General features: G+C 36.3%; 1 protein-coding gene across 1 annotated transcript in view; it reads right to left on the reverse strand.

The window, feature by feature from the left end:
- Positions 1-21,105, reverse strand: part of Gukh (NHS actin remodeling regulator GUK-holder) — a 111,199-nt gene extending 90,094 nt beyond the window's left edge. The window contains exon 1 of the mRNA XM_070295665.1: positions 20,224-21,105. Within this exon, the coding sequence (XP_070151766.1) occupies positions 20,224-20,512 (289 nt within the window). The 5' untranslated portion in view covers positions 20,513-21,105. The remainder of the gene's footprint in view (positions 1-20,223) is intronic.
- Between the last annotated feature and the right edge of the window lie 463 nt (positions 21,106-21,568).

The following is a 21,568-nucleotide window of genomic DNA, read 5'->3' on the forward strand; positions in this document are numbered from 1 at the left end:
GGAGGACCCCCAGGGATACCCGAGGGCGCCGGTTGACCGGTTCGCGATTAGAAATTTCGGGCACGTAGGAATGTCTTGGCGCACACGCCGGGGTGATATTTGCGGAATATGGTATTCCATAGTCGTCGATCGAGATTTACGAGCAGGCTGTGCTATGCGACCGAAATTGCGTATCCAGCGCCAAAAATGATCCTGACTAGCAGTTGCATCTCGCGCACTTTTTTATGTTCGAAGACCACACACGTGACGCTTATATAAATTCTTCCCCGATGTAAATTCAATTTTATCGATAAGAAAAGTCTACGAAATTCACGCTACATTGTATGGAAAACAATTCGTGAATAATAAATTAATTAATATAAATTCGTGAATAATAAATAAATTAATAATAAATTAAACATATGTAAATTGCTTGTTAGCGTTTTATAAAAGGACCAAAATTCTTAACCAGTTTGTAAAACATTTCATTCTCAACTATGATTTAAGAATGTGTCATTTGAAGGTCAACTTTCGTTTTTTTTTAAATGGAACCCCCTATTTTTCATTACATATTCTTGTAGCTTATCTCGAGAGCTTTCCAAAACGCTATAATAAAGTATTTTTTCATTAAGAAACTTTTATCCAAAACTTTTATCGTTTTCCTTCAAACGTTGATCCTGAAAAGTTACGAGGGTGGAACTTTTAAAATGTGGGACACCCTGTATGATCTGGCTACGACATGTATACGACCATATATATTAGATATCCGTTTTTAATTATTCATATTATAATTATATATTTAATTTTTTACATTTATATGTTGTTAAACGAATTTCCCATTAACAACATTATATTGAGAATAAATTTTTAATAATAAATTAAACATATGTGTACGGCCATGTATGTATATTAGACGTTTATTTTGGGACTCGCAGTTTTCAATTATTATCGTCTATTTAATTTTTTTTTTACATTTATATGTAGTTAAGCGAATTCGGTTTTAACCTGACTCGAACAACTGCGGACATGTTCACCTGCGTAGAACTTGTCAGAACGACTCGCGGCACGTGCGTGCGTACGCGCTTATAATTCACCGACTACTCCCCGAAAGTGAAACGTTCGCGAATGTGGGTCGGCACGTGCGGTAATTATGTCCATCTAAACATTATACGCATCCCCATCTCGATCAACGGGGTTGATGGGAGCGGGAGGGGAGGAGGGTGGGGGGGGGGGACTCGAGGGGCCCGAGAGACCGAAGAAGGATTCGCCTCGGCGAATGCATCCGGGACGCCCCGCATTGTCGCGGTTAAAAACACTTCATTTACGGCGAATTATACTCTTGATCCCGCAGGGAGAGGAGGGGGACACGATCGACGAGCGGCGTGTTCGATCGCCCTTCTCGCAAACAATGCGCCGCTCCCCTGTGACACCTCGTGCCCCCCGATTCGGACCACGTTTGAACTCGCCGCGGCTCTCTCACGTTAAGAGCCCCCCGGCTCTCCGATTCACTTTCGCTCGTTTCAATTCACTCCATCGATTCTGTGTGTTCGCTCAAAAAAAAAAATATAATCTCTTGTTTCCTCTATTCGGGGGATGCGAATTTTCACTTTCGATTCTATTTATTTGCCACTGATACAAAAGTTTGATAAAATTTAAAATCAATTCTCTAATTAACGTTTCATATCCTTGAGGATTTTTATTTTTAAGAAATATTATATATTGATATATTGTATATATATTATATAGTTTTTTTAAATAAATTATATCATATATTATATATAATGTTATATATCAGAAAAAACATATATATACAATATATAAAATATTTAGCAACAATTATTACGAATTATCTTATACATTTTTTTAAATATTTTATATATATTAAAAAAAACATATATATATATATATATATGTATATATGTATATAAATATATAGATATATATATATTAATCTTTATTGACGAATTAGCAATATATTTGCATCAATTGCTTCTTGGAATTTTTCCGGCGGCCCGTTGTTTCCGTCGAAGCCGGCTTCCTTCGGTTCGATCGCACGAGCGGTCAGACGAGCTTCTACCGTACATGTTATAAACGAACCGAGGGTGGCCAAAGGGTAGTTGGATGGGCCGAAAGGGGGACCGGCGGGGACCAGGAGGGGCAGGTTTGATCACGCGACGACTACGACGACAACGACGATGTGGCTAAGGTTATTGACATCTTGCCTGGGTAGTCTGCATGCGCACACGGCGCGTTACACGTCTCGATTGTCTTTGTCTCTCTCTCTCTCTCTCTTTTTTCCCGTCCCATGTTATCCTTTTGCACTAAGAACACTTAGATTAAAATCTCTCTTTTCATAGAGAAATTTTTTTCAGATAAAATCTCTTTTTTCTTTTTCATTGCAACAAATAATTATTCTCGATTTTAATTTTCCTGGAAAAAAAATGTTTATATATATATATATATATTCTCTTAACATGTGAAATTCCCTGTCGTAATTTTTCTCTATAAAAATTCATAGACGACTCTCTAAATTAAACCGCCACGTGCGTCTTACGTTTTTACGCTTGCCATTTGCGGTAAAACGTCATTTAGTTCCGCTTTGCATAACAGCTTCGTATAATGCCGTCGTAACGAAATCCGAGTGTAAGAGAAGCTCTTGGCGGCGGCGTACGTTGACTTCATCCCGCGCTTACCTGGCAGCAGGTGCATTTAGTCCGTTGCTTGTGGGAAACACCTGATAACTCGTACATGTACGCGTAGGTAGGGCAGGTAGGTAGATACGCGCATCTGCGTGTGCGGTTCCTCTTGTCCGGTGTTAATCACCGGACAAAATCACCTGCAACCTCGTGCGTTCGCGTAACGTTTTCTTCGCAAATCGATTTTTGTAACGCGCAGAATATATGATAGAAATAGATGATATATATATATGTAATCGTTAATAATGTATCGAAAAGTCCATTTGTTAAATAAACATGTAATGATGGAAGCTACAATTGACAGGAAATCTGGGAAACTGCGTTTTTTTTTTTAAAGAATATAAAAAATTAAATGCATCGCAGACATGTGAAATATCATCTATTGATATTGACAGATATCCCAACCCGTAAGACTTAATTTCCTCTGTCATATACACATTTTTTTCAAACCTAACATTAATTAAATATAACAGAAAGAAAAAATAATAGATTAAACCCTTAAATAATAAACTAATAAGATGTCGCATTAATTTATAAAAACATATGGAGATAAAAGAAGACAGACAAACGAAAAGATCAATGAAAGATAAATTATTATTTATTTCATTCATATTTTATATATACTTCTATATTTATTCATATATTTGACTTATATATATAATAATAATAATAATAATAATAATAATAATAATAATAATAATAATAATAATAATAATAATAATAATAATATAATAGGAATAATAATAATAATAATAATATAATAGAAATAATAATAAAAATATCATATATTATATATACATATATTTTTATTATTATTTCTATTATATTATTATTATTAAAAATTTATTAATTATTAAAATTATTAATAAAAGTTTATTAATTACTAAAATTATTAATAAAAATATCATATTATATATATGATATTTTTATTATTATTTCTATTATATTATTATTATTATTATTATTATTATTATTATTATTATATTATTATTCTATTATTCTATTATTATTATTATTATTATTATTATTATTATTATTATTATTATTATTATTATTATTATTATTATCATCATCATCATTCTAAAATATTATATTATCATTATTTTTTTTTATTATTGTTTTTATTATTATTAATTATTTTTTCTTTATACGTATTTCTATATTTGTTCATATATTTTATTTACTTCTCTTAGAATTTAATTATATGTTTCTCTATCGAAAAAGCATATTTTTGCCAAACAATTAAATTTATCGAGTTTATTATTGGATATGAATATATATATATATATGTTGAGAAAGTGTCAAAATTTTCGACATTCTGATGTCGGCACAATTCTCCGTACGCTATTGCGTGTCGCAATCTGGAGAAGAGCGTTAAATTAAGATTACTCATCTTCATCGATTGCTTCATTCTACACCGATCACAATCGTACCCGTAGCCGCTGGGTGCGTCCATTGTTACCACAAGAAAGTAACAGCTCATTTATCATAGCGTTCGTGAAATTGCATCGGGGGATCGATTTTATCTCTCCTCTCAGGAAGAAAATCGTCGTATCTCCCTAAACAAAGTCTATTCAGAATATTCCTCTTGCGATGAAGATCTCCCGTCACCATTCTCACCGCGCTTAATTATCATACGTGGCAAACGCGCGATGAGAAGTTGCTCCAACGAGAACAAAATCCGATAAGAATGGAGCGCTGTAAACGCAATATATACGGCGAACCGTTACGCGTCGACGATACGGAAACGGAAAGTATTAGCGAGAAAGAGAAACAATGAGACAAATGTTGGAGTATAGTTGTACAGAATGTAGACGCGAGTCCTCCATTCACACCGTTTAAAGTGCGCGCGTGCGCGTATCTATATGCGCCCGCGCGCGAAGAGACGCGCGTTACGAGATGATCGCGGAAGGATGAACGACAATTACATAATTGCTTAGTAATTAAGTCGACGCGACACATTTCCGCGTGGGCGAGCGTGGGATGGCACCAAGACACGCGCGTGTTGGATGTTACCGTTGGTAATGGATCATAATAGTGTGGTACCATGGTCATGGTTGGAATTCCAGAGAATCACATACCCATACAGCACTGAAGCTTGCAACAACATTGCTGCAATATTGTAATATTGCATATTGCAGTTTAATGTTGCAGAAATATTGCAAAGACATTATTTTACGATATAACTTTAGCAATGTTACAGCAACATTCCGAAAATATTACAAAAAAAGTATTCAATAATCGCTAGTTCATTCGTTTACCACTATGCGGCGCATGTTGCGCTATCTATTCCGCATTTAATTTTTAGTCATGATGATTATATAAAGTTTACAAAGAGCGGCTTGTAAGATTAAAAAGATATAATAACTATTTTTGTTAATTTAAGTCGTATGATATGACCCCAATACAGGGGCTCAGACATTGGACTAAGAATTCTTTTAATAGTTTCCATTCTTATATAAAATCAAAAATTTGATAATAATTTTCTAACATGCAAAAGATACTTTAGATTTTAATAAATAAATTTTGAGATTATATAAAGACAAGAGAGATGTGAACATTTCGCAATGTTTCTGCAATATTGCAATCTTGCAGAAAAATGTTGCTGCAATGTTATTGCAATCTTGCGGTGTTGTATGGGTACATACATATATACATACATATATAGAAAAGTTTATCTTTAAATGTGAAGAAAAATCTCAAATTTAAACTGTTGATGAATATTAATAATATATGGTACTCCCTTGTAATAATAACAATATAGCGAGATATATAACGCAAAACATGAAAGCATATATTTAACAGTCTTAATCCTTTCTTTTAAACAATGCAAGAATTATATTTATTAAAATAATAAACATAAAATAACCGAATCATAGATGCAGTGCATCAAATATCACTAGAACAATGTCTAGCTGCAATTAATGAGGTCAGTGTTAGAAGTAACGCTTGCATTGATGCAAAAGGGCAACATTTTGAACAATATCTGCATTAAATAAATGATGATAGAAATAAAATGTAAATAAATAAATAAAAAAATAAAAACTTGTTTTGTTTCTTTTTTTGTGATTTTCTCCAAAATGGAGCAAACCTCTAAAGGACTTTCTGTCTTAGCTTTTCGGTCCCCTACATGCTCCTGAAGTTTTGCCATTTAACTTGAAGACAATCTGTATATATATATAATATAAATTAATTTTATTATATAAATTTATATATAATATATCTGTATATAATCTGTATATAATTATTATATATTATTCAATTATTATTATTATTTAAATTATATGTAATATTGTTTATTAAAATTATATTATACAAATTATATTTATTAAAATTATGTTACAAAGCACTGCGAAACGATTGAATATAAACGATAATCTTTTATATTTCTGTTTAAATGTAAAATAACATAAAAAAATAATTTCAAAACAGGTTTTGTATCTGTGTGAGAATAAAAATGATATAATAAAATATAAGGTAGAGTTGATAATTAAATAATAATGATACAGTTAAAACAAGAAAAAAAAAGCGATTAAATAATTCGTAATCGTTATAGGAGTCGCGCGCCACAATTGAAATCGCTCGTATTAATCTTGAATAAAGATGGCGCGCACGAGATTGCCGGAAACAAACGCAATAAAAATTTCGTTCTAATTAACGTGCACCTAATTACAGAGCGAGGTCGCGTTAAACGATACCGTAACGAAGTTCGCTGTTCCGCAATGCGGGTGTCGGTTAGAGTTTCAAAGTTAAGTCGGTTAGCGTGGCCGCGTTAAACGGTCCGCTCGCGAACTTTCGTCTCTCTCTCTCTCTCTCTCTCTCTCTCTCTCTCTCTCTCTCTCTCTTTCTCTCGCTAACAAAGCCGTCGCAGCCGAGGACACAAAGGCGAGGGCTTTTATCGGTGGCACCGTGTAGTTACGTATTCGGGGAGACACGCGCTTTGAAAAAATCAGTCGGCAACGGGCGCCGAGACGCGCGTCCCAGCCAGATTTCGTATTGTTCACATTGTGGCCTCGACTCATCGACCGGCCAACCGACCAACCGACTCTCTTAAATATCCGAGAACAAGAGCCGAAGCTAACGAACGGCCCGCTGAAGTGTTCTTTTCGAAGGAGACAGAAAAGAAATGTTTTCCTTACGCAAGGTGCACCCATTTGGGAAATACCATTCTCACCTACGTCATAAACGGACTTATAGATTTTATTTATTATTTATTTATTTATTTTATTGTTATTTATTTATTATTTATTATTTATAGATCTTACTTAAAGAAAATAAAGATGAAAGAAGAAATCAAGAAAGTACGTGTTGTTATCAAAAATATAATGTGTCTAGAATAGAATTATTCGATAATTAGTACAATAATTATGAAAATTTAATGCTAAAAAAATTACACAGCTTATTTTATTAATAATTTTTATTTAATTTAATAAAAAGATACATTTCATTAAATGGTATATTTTATCGAATAAATTATTCGATTATATATGGTCTTAAGACAAAAACACATAATAAAATTGCATCGTATTTTTCTCTTTGAACAAGCAAGTTTGGTATCATTTACTCCCAATCTCCCTATCTATTTCTTCGATCGGAGACGAGAATAGTTTACGACATTAATCGCATCGTCGAGGAAACTGAATCAACTAACTACGATCATACAAGAACGAAGAGTCAGCGTTAAATGTACTTTAGCACCGGGACGAGGTGAGAAATCGCCCCAATTATCGATCCCGATTGGCGACCGATATCGCCGACGACACTGCAAATCGTACGTTTGTATAAGCGTGCGAATTCGCGAAATGCGATAAATCGATCAGCGAGCGATGTAATTGGACGACGATTGGGGAAGAGATAAATGAGAACAGTCCAGCATCATGACAATAAATGTGAGAGAAATATCACAATAGCGTTTCGTCGTACAGATAATAGTGCCTATGGTGGGCTAGAATTTTCCCTTGGCCGATCGATTCTCTTCAGCAACGAACTAGAAATCCTTCCTGCTCTGCTTTTTCAAATCGATATATCCATACATCTTTTTAAGGATGTTCTGGCTGTGGCAAAAAATTGTCAAACATAAAAAAAGAAAGACATTTCTTACGTTTGAATTGTTTGGAAAATTAAATAAATAAATTCGGATTGTAAAAAGCATTAAAGTATCACAAAATAATATGATTTTTAACGTTCTCGTAAAGGAAAGGATTTGTAATTAATATTTTTCTTAATTTATGATAAAAACTTTTCATCGTGAATACCTTTTGAAATCAATTGCAAGAAAGAAGAGAGAAATGTGTAATTTGCAGGAAGAGAGAGACAGATAATATTCTTCTACAATTTTTAGTAAATAACTTTTAAACGAGTAATTGGAGATCTAAATCAAGTTTTGAGCAAATATTTATTAGAGTTTTCTTAATGTGTGCGAAAATTTTTATTTCAGTTGATAATGTTTTTTCCTTATCAAATTTGTCAATGAGTGCTACGACACGCGATTCTCCATAAGAATCAAAACTAACCTTAAACTTAGATAATGTCCAAATCGTTAAGGGAATTGTGCTCAGGTTTTTCATCGTGAATACTTTTTGAAATCAATTGCAAGAAAGAAGAGAGAAATGTGTAATTTGCAGGAAGAGAGAGACAGATAATATTCTTCTACAATTTTTAGTAAATAACTTTTAAACGAGTAATTGGAGATCTAAATCAAGTTTTGCACAAATATTTATTAGAGTTTTCTTAATGTGTGCGAAAATTTTTATTTCAGTTGATAATGTTTTTTCCTTATCAAATTTGTCAATGAGTGCTACGACACGCGATTCTCCATAAGAATCAAAACTAACCTTAAACTTAGATAATGTCCAAATCGTTAAGGGAATTGTGCTCAGGTTTTTCATCGTGAATACTTTTTGAAATCAATTGCAAGAAAGAAGAGAGAAATGAGTAATTTGCAGGAAGAGAGAGACAGATAATATTCTTCTACAATTTTTAGTAAATAACTTTTAAACGAGTAATTGGAGATCTAAATCAAGTTTTGCGCAAATATTTATTAGAGTTTTCTTAATGTGTGCGAAAATTTTTATTTCAGTTGATAATGTTTTTTCCTTATCAAATTTGTCAATGAGTGCTACGACACGCGATTCTCCATAAGAATCAAAACTAACCTTAAACTTAGATAATGTCCAAATCGTTAAGGGAATTGTGCTCAGGTTTTTCATCGTGAATACTTTTTGAAATCAATTGCAAGAAAGAAGAGAGAAATAAGTAATTTGCAGGAAGAGAGAGACAGATAATATTCTTCTACAATTTTTAGTAAATAATTTTTAAACGAGTAATTGGAGATCTAAATCAAGTTTTGCGCAAATATGTATTAGAGTTTTCTTAATGTCTGCGAAAATTTTTATTTCAGTTGATAATGTCTTTTCCTTATCAAATTTGTCAATGAGTGCTACGACACGTGATTCTCCATAAGAATGAAAACTAACCTTAAACTTAGATAATGTTCAAATCGTTAAGGGAATTGTGCTCAGGTTTTGCACAGATGTTCAGAAGAAATGGTAAAGAAGTCTACTAAAATTTTCATGCTTTTGTCAATGTCTCGACACACATCCTTGAACAAATACATCCAACAATAGCATAAATATCACTATGAGGCGATAAAAATGGAAATATATATATATATGCACCATAAAAAACTGCAGTCGACATAATAACAGCTGATAGGGTAACAATGAATGACAACGTTGTACACGATGATGTTTGCATTCACGTCGACAAGCACGATGTAAGATATCGCAAGGTTATTGATCTTTTTTTTTTTTTTCTCTCTTAATGCAACGCGGTTTGCGATGCTAATGCGACGCGCAGTTGCATAAAGCGGGGATACCTACGTAATCTAACTTCTCTCCTCGATAGAAATGTCAGTTTCAGTCCTAAGTAACGGCCTATAGGAATTGCTGCGCAGATAGAGAGCGAACGATCGAATAGAGCGACCCTAATTATATCGTATCAAATAAGCGTTTAACGATAACGCTGAATATAATCGGCGACCTCGAGGTTGCAGTTTCCGAAGGACTAAACTAGCGCGACTCCCATCGACGGATTTCCCCTCCACCCCCTCCCCCCCCCCCAGTGAAATGAGTCTGCGTGTCCTACATCCTCGTTGCGTAAGCAATAATTGCATCGAATCACGCGACGCGTCTCCAATAATCCCGCGTTTCTCGCTAACGATCACTTAGTTGGCACTCTATGCTAAAGTATGTCTCATTCAGCGAGTCCTTAGATCCGCAGTTGGAGAGCAAAATTTTTCTCGTGAAGATACCTTATATATCCAAAAATTAGAGACTGCTCTCTCTCTCTCTCTCTCTCTCTTGCAATTTTTTTTTAAAATCTCAATTGTTAAATTAATGATAATTGAATGATAATTAAATAAAATTAAATGTTAATTAAATTAAATGATAATTGAATTTTTTCAAAGAATAAATTTCATATTTAAATCCTATTCGCATGAGATCAGTTTGCAATTTTAATATCATTATCCTGTTATATAGTTTTTTCCCCCCCCCCCCCCCCAAAGCTCAGTTACTAAATGCGTATATCTTAAAAATGATCGATGCCTCGATTTTAGCTTTCGTGTGATGGGGAGATATTTAAATTGCATGCGTCAAGATAACGGAATTAAATAATACGAGAGCATCGTACTTGTGAGCGTGTCCGCTTATATAAATGATAGATTGAAAGGATAAAACTATTTAAGTGTAATTGACAATCTATGAAGCGAGCCGCAACAAGTTCACTTGACTCTGACGTCCTTAACATCGACTTGTTCGCGCTATTCAGTCACGTATGACGTCTAAAGGTTCTTTCCTACTCATTTGGATAGCTTATAATCACTTTGACGCTCGGTTCTTCCTGGTGGCAAAATAAACGATGAAAAACGTTATCTATTAATGCAACATCTCTGCCATAATAAGAGAAATAAGGCTATATAAATCAATCTTTTCTTAAAATTAGAAAAATTAATTATTTCTTTAAATAATTATTAATTTCTTAATAATAATTAAAAAAATTAGTAATTAGTAAAGAAATAATAAATGGGATTAACTATTATTAATTTCTTTCATTATTATTATATTTCTTTATTAATTATATAAAAAAAAAAAAAAAATATTGTACCAAATCTTGAAGATAAGTGAAGATTATTCTCTCGTATATAAAAAAACAGGAATGTTTATTTGCGTAAAAAGTACAACGCAAGTAATTCCCATAAATGTTCTGTTACTTATTAAAGGGAGTGGATATGTATCTAAATATGTATTAAAAAGTTCGCGGATCATTTTCTTTCCTTCAAAATGATTGTAATTTTACTACGTAAGAATAAATATGTTTCGTTAAGAAAAATTTAGGACATACTAGGAGAGATTCTCGTGAAAGATTTAATAGGATAAAAGTACCGTTCTATTGGTATCGAGCGGCTATTTGTACAGAGATCATGTCCGGGAGAATGTCGGTGCATTCGTCAAGCTTGACGGCAACGCACTCGTCGGCCTTTTAGAGAAACGCAACTTGCGAGTTATCATCGGCGCGCACGTGAATTGTAAACAGAGAGGTTTGAGTAACGGGGTCGTTACCCTTTCGCGGGATAATCGTGCGATAACGTAACGTATCGTCTACGGGAGTAACGTTTCACGCCATTCGTGGACGATAGGTACTAGAAATTGCTCTTTCTGCCGCGCGTTCATCCGACATGCTTGGGAAAGCCGTAACGAACCGTTATAAGGTAACTTAGGCGCATAAACTTTTCATAAACAATTCATTGAATTTATTGAAATTTTTACATACATTTAAATTATAGAGTCTCCAATTACTCCAACTTGTTCTATTATGCGTCGCGAATATTTAGATCGACAAATCAATAAATTTTAATCATAAAATTCATAAAATTTAAAAATCATAAAATTATTTTTAAAATAATTAATAATTTATAAAAGAAATTTCGTGCAAATATAAATAAAAAGAATACTTGTAATAAAAATTATTATTATTTATATTTATACACACAGAATTTCTTTCATAAAATTATTAAACGTACATTTTAATTATTTAGTCGACGTCACAATATTAATTTATAGCGTTGATCATCGAGATTGATGTCAGAATCGATGGTAAAGAGAGTCGACGATCGAAAGAAATTTGTGAACTGCTGACCGCACATCAGAGTTCTCACTCTGCTCTCTCTATCTCCTCTCTAGGAGAGAAGTCAAAGGGTCGCGAAAGGGCTTTGGCAGGTAGATGTAGGCGAAGTAATGGTACTTAATAATAGGTTCGTAACGCGCGAGGGCAGCTGTGCGAGTCGGGATGATTAATTAAACAACGATAGGTTTAACTCGCTTCCTCGCGGCTCTTCCACCAAGGCTCCTTATACGATTGATCGATGATACGAGCCGCGTTGCGTTTGCGCGTGCATAAAATCGCGGAAATGCTGGGAAATCGCGGATTAATTGCATCATCGTCGATAATGTCATTCTTCGAATTCTTCGAAGACGTCGGTCGATTAGGTCGGTTCGACGACGTATACCTGGACGCGCGAAAGGTCGTCCGAAACCGGTATTTGGGTTACGAAACATGGGACAGAATGGATGAAAGAACCGGGCGGAAAAATTCCAGATAAAATTGCGAAATAAATTTGAATATCGAGTTTTTCCTTTCGAAGTGTGCGATATTCTAGGAAGCAAGCAACCACGTGTCGTTACTAATGTTGGAGATTCATTTCAAGTGTTCTCCAAATCTAAATGAATTTTCATTAACATTTCTAGAATCGCGAGAAAAAAATTTGCAGCTGGGACAAGCCATAAAGGTGGAGTTTCGGCCGCTCTCTTTCTCTCTCTCTCTCTCTCTCTCTCACTCTTTCTCTCTGTATTTAGTCTCGCTCGTTCCCAAGACAGAAATCGTGACCACCGAAAATACCCCGCGATCATCAAGGGGCATCTGTTCCCTTCTTACAAGCACGTGGTGTAAGATGAGGAGGGCTGTTAAAGTGGCTTCTCGAGGAAATATACTTGCTATCTCCAAAAGAGGAAAAAAAAAAAAGAAAAGAAAACAGGGAAAAGAATAACACGAGAACCCGAAGGAGAAATTCCTCGCGTCCGTGAGTTGTACTCATTATTTTTTTCCGAGTTGTTGCCTCTTTACGGTTACCACTGTAAGAAAAATAATCGCGATTAAACGTTGATCGCGGCGACAGACATGCATTTCGATATCATACGCGTGTCGTAAAAATATATTATCACCCCGCGTACTCGCGATAGAAACATTAATTTAATCATTATGATCATTCGTCCTTCTCATTTTTTTTTAATCAGATGAATCTTTCATTAGTCACGTGCAATGTTTGCAAGCTACCAACTAAATATTTGTAAAGGATAACGATTTAAATATACAGGGTGTCCCCAATTTAAACGGCAAAACTTCAACCTCTAAAGGACTTTCTGTCTTAGCTTTTTGGTCCTCTACGCGCTCCTGAAGTTTTCCCATTTAAATTGGGGACACCCTGTATATACTTTTATCAAATATTTAATGGAAATTTTCATATACATATATATTCACCAATTTTTTCTACAATTTTTCTGATCTTCATTATCGCCAAATTTCAGTTACTTTTCGCGAATAAGCTTCATTATAAGTTTAATGTGTATTCTGTTGATATTTTGGAAGGCGAGCGAATCTTATTATCGAGAGATGAGCTTGTTATTTCACAGCAACGTACATTAACGCAACTAAGAGCAGTTTTATTCGTAGCACGTGCCTCGGTGTCGAGCCAGCTAAAATTAAGCGGGAAAAGTGCCCCTCCCTGCTCTCGTGCCTACCCTCTGTCACCGCTCGATGAGCCCCCCCCCTCCCCCCCCCCCTCCTGCTCTTCGATGCCAGCTGGCAACCGGAAGTAAACGTAAGAAGCCGGGCGTGGAAATAAAGGAAGCAACGACGAGGGGTGATGAAAAACTGGAGACGGGGCTGCAGCCGAGAACCGTTGCGGCCCACTTTTATTTCCGTCCGCGTCGTTATTATTCGTGCACGGGGGTCCTCGCTTAATATCCACGGGCGGGATTCATGGGGTGAGAAGAGGAAAAGCGCGTAAAAATTTCAAACGAGTGAAACAGCTGACGCGGGAAATTCTTTAACCATCAAGCAGTATAAAATTTAACGTTACACTAAAGTAAAATTATGCAACAATCGTGTTTTATTTTTCGAAAGATATTGATAATAGTTTTGAAAAAATTATGTTCAGATCTCTGTTTTTTTTTGTTTTTTTTTTTCGTAGAATTAAATCAATTAAATTAAGTTATGTGTTTCAGGGAGAAAATTAAAATTATTAACTAGGATTATTGGATTTGTTTCTTCCTCTCCGCTTATATCGTATTCACGATCTAATTTGCATAAAACAGATCATATCAATTTTGTAAATAACATTGAATCATATATTTTTTTTTTTTTTTTTTTTCACAAATATTTCGCGACTATAAATTTTCCCTTATCATGAATTTTCTATGGAAACAGAAATGCGGCGCTATATGCTTATGAATGCATTCAAATATGATGATCAGCAGGTAGCGAGGGTTCGATTACAAGGATCTCGTATATATTTGTTGAAAGGGAGTCACAGTAAATTTGAAATATCAGTTTATTTATTTAAGAGGGAACGGGACGAGCTTTTAGTTTCGTGTTCCTATACGATGAACTAATCACTAACGTACGAATGTAAATCTCACCTCCGGATAAGTATAATCTTTCATAAGAAGAATAAATCATTAATATCATGATAAAAAGAAATTATTGCGCTGTATTTTTATACACGGTGTTGAAAAAAGTGAAAGGAGACTTTTTCTAATAAAAGTCCAAGAGGAGAAATTTATATACCGCGGCGCCCCTTTAGAATACGAAAGAGTCTAAAAGATATGGAGAAGGCAAAGAACGGTTTTTTACTGTCAATGCGACGAGTAAGGAGGAATAAAAATGCATAATTTTCGCAGAGTCGATGGGGGAAGCCCATCGAACTAACTGCTCGCTCGTAGTTGGTAACACTCGTGAACCTGCTCGACCAGGCGTCGAACCACATCCTGCGCGTGATCATTTCCGCAAGAAGCCAATCGACTGCTGTCCTCTCGACGCTCGATACGATATTGCAGATCCACATTGATAATATTAGATTACCGAAGTTAAAAAGCAATCCTAGATTTTTATAAACGCTCGTTTGTCGAACTTGTCTGTTTCAATTACCAGAGCAAATATCTATGTACTCTATTAATTCTGAGCACAACTAATTTTATTATATCCTGAGCTTGCAGTTTTATTTATTTGATAAAAGAAAAACACACCCACACTATCGACTATTTTAATTTTTTAAATATTTTTTTCGTCAAATAATTTTATGACAGCATATATTGGGTTGAGTAAAAAGTCATTGCGTATTTTTTGTATGTTTTTCAAAGTCATTTATTTATGTAAAGAACAAAGATCAATCAATGATATATTTTCCGTTTTGTTCGATGACCTTTTGCCATCTTTCGGCGAGCTTCATAATTCCCCGTTCGTAGAAGGATTTGTCTTTATTGGCGAAAAACTGAACAAGGTGCTGATTTACCGCCTCATCTGAATTTAACGTTATTCCACGCAAGGAGTTTTGAAGAGAGCGAAACAAGTGGAAGTCTGACGGCGCAAGGTCAGGCGAGTATGCTGGGTGGGGCAACACATCCCATCCAAGCTCCAATAATTTTTGACGGGTCGTCAAAGATGTGTGTGGTCTCGCGTTGTCATGATGGAACACAACTCCTTTACGATTGACGAGCTCCGGACGTTTCTGGATGACAGATTCGTTCAAACTGTTCAATTGCCGACAGTACACATCCGAATTGATTGTTCGGTTCCTTGGTAGGAGCTCAAAAAACACCACACCCTTCCAATCCCACCACACTGAGAGCATAACCTTCCTCTGATGAAGTTCTGCTTTCGAAGTCGTTTGAGGCGAATCATCACGTCGGGACCAAGACCGTTTGCGTTCCACATTGTTGTAAACAATCCACTTCTCATCACCAGTTATCATTCGTTTCAAAAAAGGATCGTTTTCTTCACGTTTCATGAGCATATCGCAGATGTTTATACGCGCCGTCAAATGAACTTCTTTGAGTTCATGAGGAATCCAAATATCGAGCTTGCTTACGTATCCCAGCTTCTTTAGGTGGACGTGAACACTTTTTTGACTGATCTTCAATGTTTCTACAATCTCTCGTGTCGTGTAACGTGGGTTTGACTTGATCAATGCCTTTATTTTGTCGTCATCAACCTCGGTGGGCCTTCCTGACCAAGGAGCATCTTTGAGATCAAAATCACCAGCGCGGAATTTCTTGAACCAGTTTTGGCACTGACGTTCTTGTAGAGCATCGTCACCGTAAACTTTACGCAATTTTTCACAAGCTTAACGCGCGTTCTTCCCTTTACGGATGTAAAACAGTAAAATATAGCGAAAATGCACAGTTTGGTCTTCCATCTTCAACTTGTTGTAAAATCTTCAAAACTCAACCAAATCGCTCAATTTTTTTTTTAGAATGAAGCTTAAATCGTCAGCTGTTAAACGATATATGATAAAAATATGTGTGAATGACTCTAGTACTGCCAAAACTGAACTAATGCCATCTGTTGCAAAAATACGCAATGACTTTTTACTCAACCCAATATCTATAAATAATATCGGTTTTAATAATTTTGTGAGAATTTATGATTAAATATAATATCTATATGAAACTCTGTTTATATATTGTATTGTATGCAAACTAGTAACGTATATGACGTTCGTCAATATTTTGCTTTTCTCTCTCTCTCTCTCTCTCTCTCTCTCTCTCTCTCTCTCTCTCTCTCTCTCTCTTTCTCTCGACCTCGGTGTTCCCCGGGAAACGTAAATTCTGATTTCACCAGGATTTGCGATATCCCTGGCGAGATACTTGAGCCTGAAGGTTCAAGGCTAACTATATACTTTCAACCGCATTGCTCGCGGCTCTTCGTGTAGCTTGAGGAGAAGTTACGCTGGATGTCGACGGCGCATAGGAATATTATCCAGCGGACGTAATAATTTATTAATCGCGCCACAATGATGTCTTAATAATCCTCCAAAGCGTATACATAATCCCTCCTCCCTCCCCCCCCCCTCTATACACAAATAATAAATAATGCAACTGAGAATGCGTGTTACGTTGATTTTATCGTCGTGACTATATCAAAATCATTTAGTAAAACATAGCCTTACGAAGATTAAATTTCTTAGAAGGAATGTACATATAAACCTTAATATTAACTAGGCAAAAAAAATTGAATGGCCATTTTCTTCCTTCTACAGAAAAGGCTATTTTCAAGTGGCTGCAACTTTGTCGCACATAATCGAATTGAGATCAATAAAAAAGCTTGAAGTTTCTAGTCTCAGAAACTTTTAGTCGATTGCAATTCTTTTTATATGTCACAAAATTACATTATTAAAAAGCGACATTCGTCGATTGAAGAAATTTTTCAAAAATTTGTCAACGAGTGCCGAAGAAGGAAAAATTTTGGCACAATTTCGTTAACTGGATTTTAAAGAGCAGAGCTCTACGTTTAATTTTCTTTGTCAATGAATGTCCTATGATTTTTTTTCACCGAGTGATTCGCTATTGAAATAAAATCGATCTATTGACCTTGAGCGTTCGTAACTAGTGAAAAAATTATCGCACAATGATAATTAAGAAAGTAATTTAAAGAGAAAAGTCGATACTTTAAAATGCACTAATTGCTCTTTCAATCAAAATGTAATCGTTGCTTTAAAATCAAATAAAAATTGCACTTTACCCTTTTTCATTTAAATCAATGCAAATTAATGAAAAAAAAAAAACAAAAAAAAAAACACTAACATTTTTATGAACTCTACAATTTTACAGATGAAAAGTATCCCAATTACTAGTGCAAGAAATCATAGGACATTTATTAAAAAAACAAGCTAAACGATAAAACTGCTCTTTAAAATTCAGTTAACGAAATTGTGCTACATTTTTTTTTCTACGATACTCTTTGACAAACTTTTAAACAATTTGTCCAATCGACGGACATTGCTTTTTCATAATCTAACTTTGTAACAAGTAATAATCATAATGTAATTTTGTATAAAATTTCTTTCTCTAAACAAAAATTTAATACCTTGCACAATCGATGAGAGATCGAATATATTCGAAACGTACCGGTGTTACGTTTCATCTGGCAGACGTTATTTTATCTGCTTCTTGCCGGCAGCGTCGGGGGAGCTTGTGCACCCTTGGGAATTAAAATTCTCACCGCCTCATGGAGAAGACCGATGTCGTTTATGCCGGCGATTACCTGAGTCAGCTGTCTTAGCTGGCAACGTCTTTGCAGAACCTCAGGACTCACGGTATAGGAGGCTGGAAAAAAAAAGTGTGGGTTCTTTCCTACGGGTGTTTTCGAACAACCGATTCCCTAGGGTGGAAGAAGCTCCCTCTCGGCCGAAGAAAGGAGGAAGAAGCCTCAACCGTTTGTCCGTAGAAGCCGTGAAATGAATCTCCATCTCTCGAATGTTTTGTCATAAATAGGCAAACCGCGACAACATTCGACCGCGCGAATAGTTGCGATTTTTTATATTAAACGAGGCGATTTAATTAATTTAGTTTCTGTTTGAAATCATCTACGATAATTCAATTGCATTCGCGAGGAATAAAAGAATGAGTTGAAATCTTATTCTTTTCTTCTACCGAAATACTTTTAAATATAGATAAAAAGAATATTGATCCGGCGTAGGAGAAAGAATTTCAATTTTCTCGCACACTGATTTGTCACTTTAAATTTGCTATTAGAAAAATTTAAATTCTCTTCTATCAGTAGAAGATAAAGCAGCCTATATATACAGGGTATCCCAAATTTAAATTGCAAAACTTCTAGTGATATTTGGTGCACTGCATCTATGATTCGGTCTTTTAATTGGTTTCTTGAATTGATTGGCACCGAAAAGAATAACATCAAGTGTTTATATATATAAGGAACCTTGAACCAGAAAGTTTATTCGGTGCCAATCAACTCAAGAGAGCAACTGACAATGAGAGATTGAATTTTTGCGATTTTCTCTAAAATGGAGCAAAAACGAGCAAACCTCTAAAGGACTTCTTGTCTTAGTTTTTCAGTCCCCTACATGCTCTTGAAGTTTTGCCATTTTTGGGGACACTCGGTATATTAAACTAATCTAATATCTTTATTTATGGTCATCTATATGGTTATCTATATTTCTATATCTTTATTTTTATTTATTGTCTTTATTTTTATGCATTGTGTACATTGTTTATTGATCATTCCGATCATTAATTTAATCTGCTATTAAGCTTTTGAAGATGAATTAAAATCGATAATCTAACCGTATATGTTCTTCTCTTTAAATTTTTAGAGATACGATTAAAAAACGCCACATTCCACGGACATCTCACAGGTTAGGTTAGGCTCTTTAAGACATTTACTCTCTCAGCGCGCGCGCTATCTATCCTTCATTACATCTTCGGAAGTGGACCAAAGTGGATAGCTTCGAGCGACTCATTAACTTCGACCCGTGTAACTTCGTCTTTAGATGTTACCCTATTTCTTGCCTCCGTGAAAAGCGTTTAAAGCTAAAAAGGACGCCGAGAATAAGAGATTCTTTGTGTCGATACAACAACACCCGGGGCTTAATCTCCTCTGCTCGAATGAAACTCGCTTTCGGCACCTTCTTGCGATCCGTTTCCCACGGTGCCATAAACCAGGTAAACCCCCGGAATGTTTTCCCCACAGAGTGAACCTCTTCACCGCACTTCTTCTCTTCATCATCTCAATCTTTTTCCTCGTTTTGCCTCCGCTATTCTCCGTGAAATTGAGAGATGGAATGTTGTGTCCCTTAGCGTCATTTCGATTGATAGAGAGAGTTGCCAGTGATAGTAATGTGTCATGATAACGTTCATATGAGAGAGAGAGAGAGAGAGAGAGAGAGAGAAACCAATTTGCACGAGAGATAATTATCCCATTAAAATTGTTGTTAAAAAAAAATCTAAAAGAAAGTAGAAAAAAATAAAAAATGGGCGCAAAGTCCCATTATCTCTAGCCTTTCGATTGCCCGTCGATCAAACTTAATGACAGCAATGTATCGAAATGCAAGTATTACGAGGAATTGCCTTGGACCTTACGTACAACGCGGGAAAATATCGTAATCATGGAGAGCCGTCTTATGCAACTGGAGCAGTTCGAACGTGAGAGTATTACGTCCCCCCAGCAATTTGCCAAGTTCCTAATTTTATTCAATAGCCCAAAGCAGGATTGTCATGTTGTACCGATGATATAGTAATAACCAATTATCTTATTATTTTTTAATCTTGACAATCGCGATTTTATCACTCAAAATAGCGCAATAATCGCGTGCCAATCACGCCGATAAAATCGTCTAATCCGAAAATCCTTAATTCTCGGTAAGTGCTGAGGTGAAAATAAAAAAATGGATCCTTCCGGATGGGATACTCACGGACTGGTATTTTCTTGGGATCAACGATGCCGAGTCGCTCCTCGATCTTGTCGATCTTGCGACGCAGGTGACCGCTTCTCTCGGCGACCTGGCCCAGCTCGGCGGTGAGACCCGCGAAGATATCCTCCGCGACGGTCAGCAGGGAGGCCAGCTGCTTGAGGGAGCTGGTCAAGGCACCGTTCGCCACCGCCTCGAGCTCGGCGCCCACCGGCCAACCCGGCTGCGAGCCCCCCGGCACGTGGCCGCGGCACAGGTGCCGCGGCTCCACTTTTCGCATCACAAACGGCATCACGATGACGAGGACGGCAACAACGACGACGACGACGATGACATGCTGCGTGCTCCCGGTGAACCTACACACTCGCGCATAACAACACACTCTTGCCTCGGGTCTCCCTCATCACCGGGGCACCGCATCATCGTCGCCGCACGCCGTTCCGCGAGACCGGTGGTACCCCGCCGCGACTTCGACGCGCCGGTTTCGGTGCGACTCCATGCACTCCGTTGTCGGCTTATATCCCCGTCACTTTTCCTTCGTGTATTCCTCTCTATCGCGTCGATCGTCTCGTTTCCCTCTTCTCGTTTCTATCTTTTCTTCTCTTTACCTTCTCAGCACTTTCACTTCGCGCACGCTCTCACGGTCGGTCGAAGCGCGAGAAATCGATCAGGATTCGATCAGGATTCGCAGGCGATCATCGAGATCCCGATTCTTGGATCCCGGAGGAGACGATGGTGCGTATACGGCATCATCGCGGTGGATCTCTTCAACCGCGAGATCCTTTCGCGCCGATTTTTTTCGCGTGATGAGATTTTGTAGCCGGGGCTCAGGTAGGTGGAAACGCGGTGAAAACGACCGATGGGAACGCCGGTGGAACGTACCGCGCGCCGCGACGATGGTACGCGAAGTGCCGGCCGGTCTGGCAACCAGTTTCCGACCAGCCGGCTGGTTCTCCCATTCAAGCGAGCGTCCGAAAGCCGCCTTTGCCAACCGTCCGATTCGAAGACCCTACCGTTATCGCCATCTGCCGACTGGCCTCTGGCTGGTGTAACGGTATCTACTGCCGTTACAACCATTCCCTAATATTATTCCATTGTTGAAAAATTTGGCTTAAATTTAACTTATTTAAATTTATATCGCATGTCCCGAACAATTCACAAATTTTTATATCAATTTAAAGTAATATGGATATGTTGAATAATGACACTAATACTATGTTAATATTTCAATACAAAATAAATGCAAGTTTCATAGTAATTGGAAATATTTTTAATGATGAAATTAACTTGGAAAAATGTTATTAACTGTAGTCACTTCTGTTGTAGAATAAAATCAACTTTTTTTTTT

This window comes from Polyergus mexicanus, unplaced genomic scaffold, assembly GCF_030449975.1.
Source record: "Polyergus mexicanus isolate NDT 795.1 unplaced genomic scaffold, iyPolMexi1.0 SCAF_5, whole genome shotgun sequence".
Lineage (NCBI taxonomy): Eukaryota > Metazoa > Arthropoda > Insecta > Hymenoptera > Formicidae > Polyergus > Polyergus mexicanus.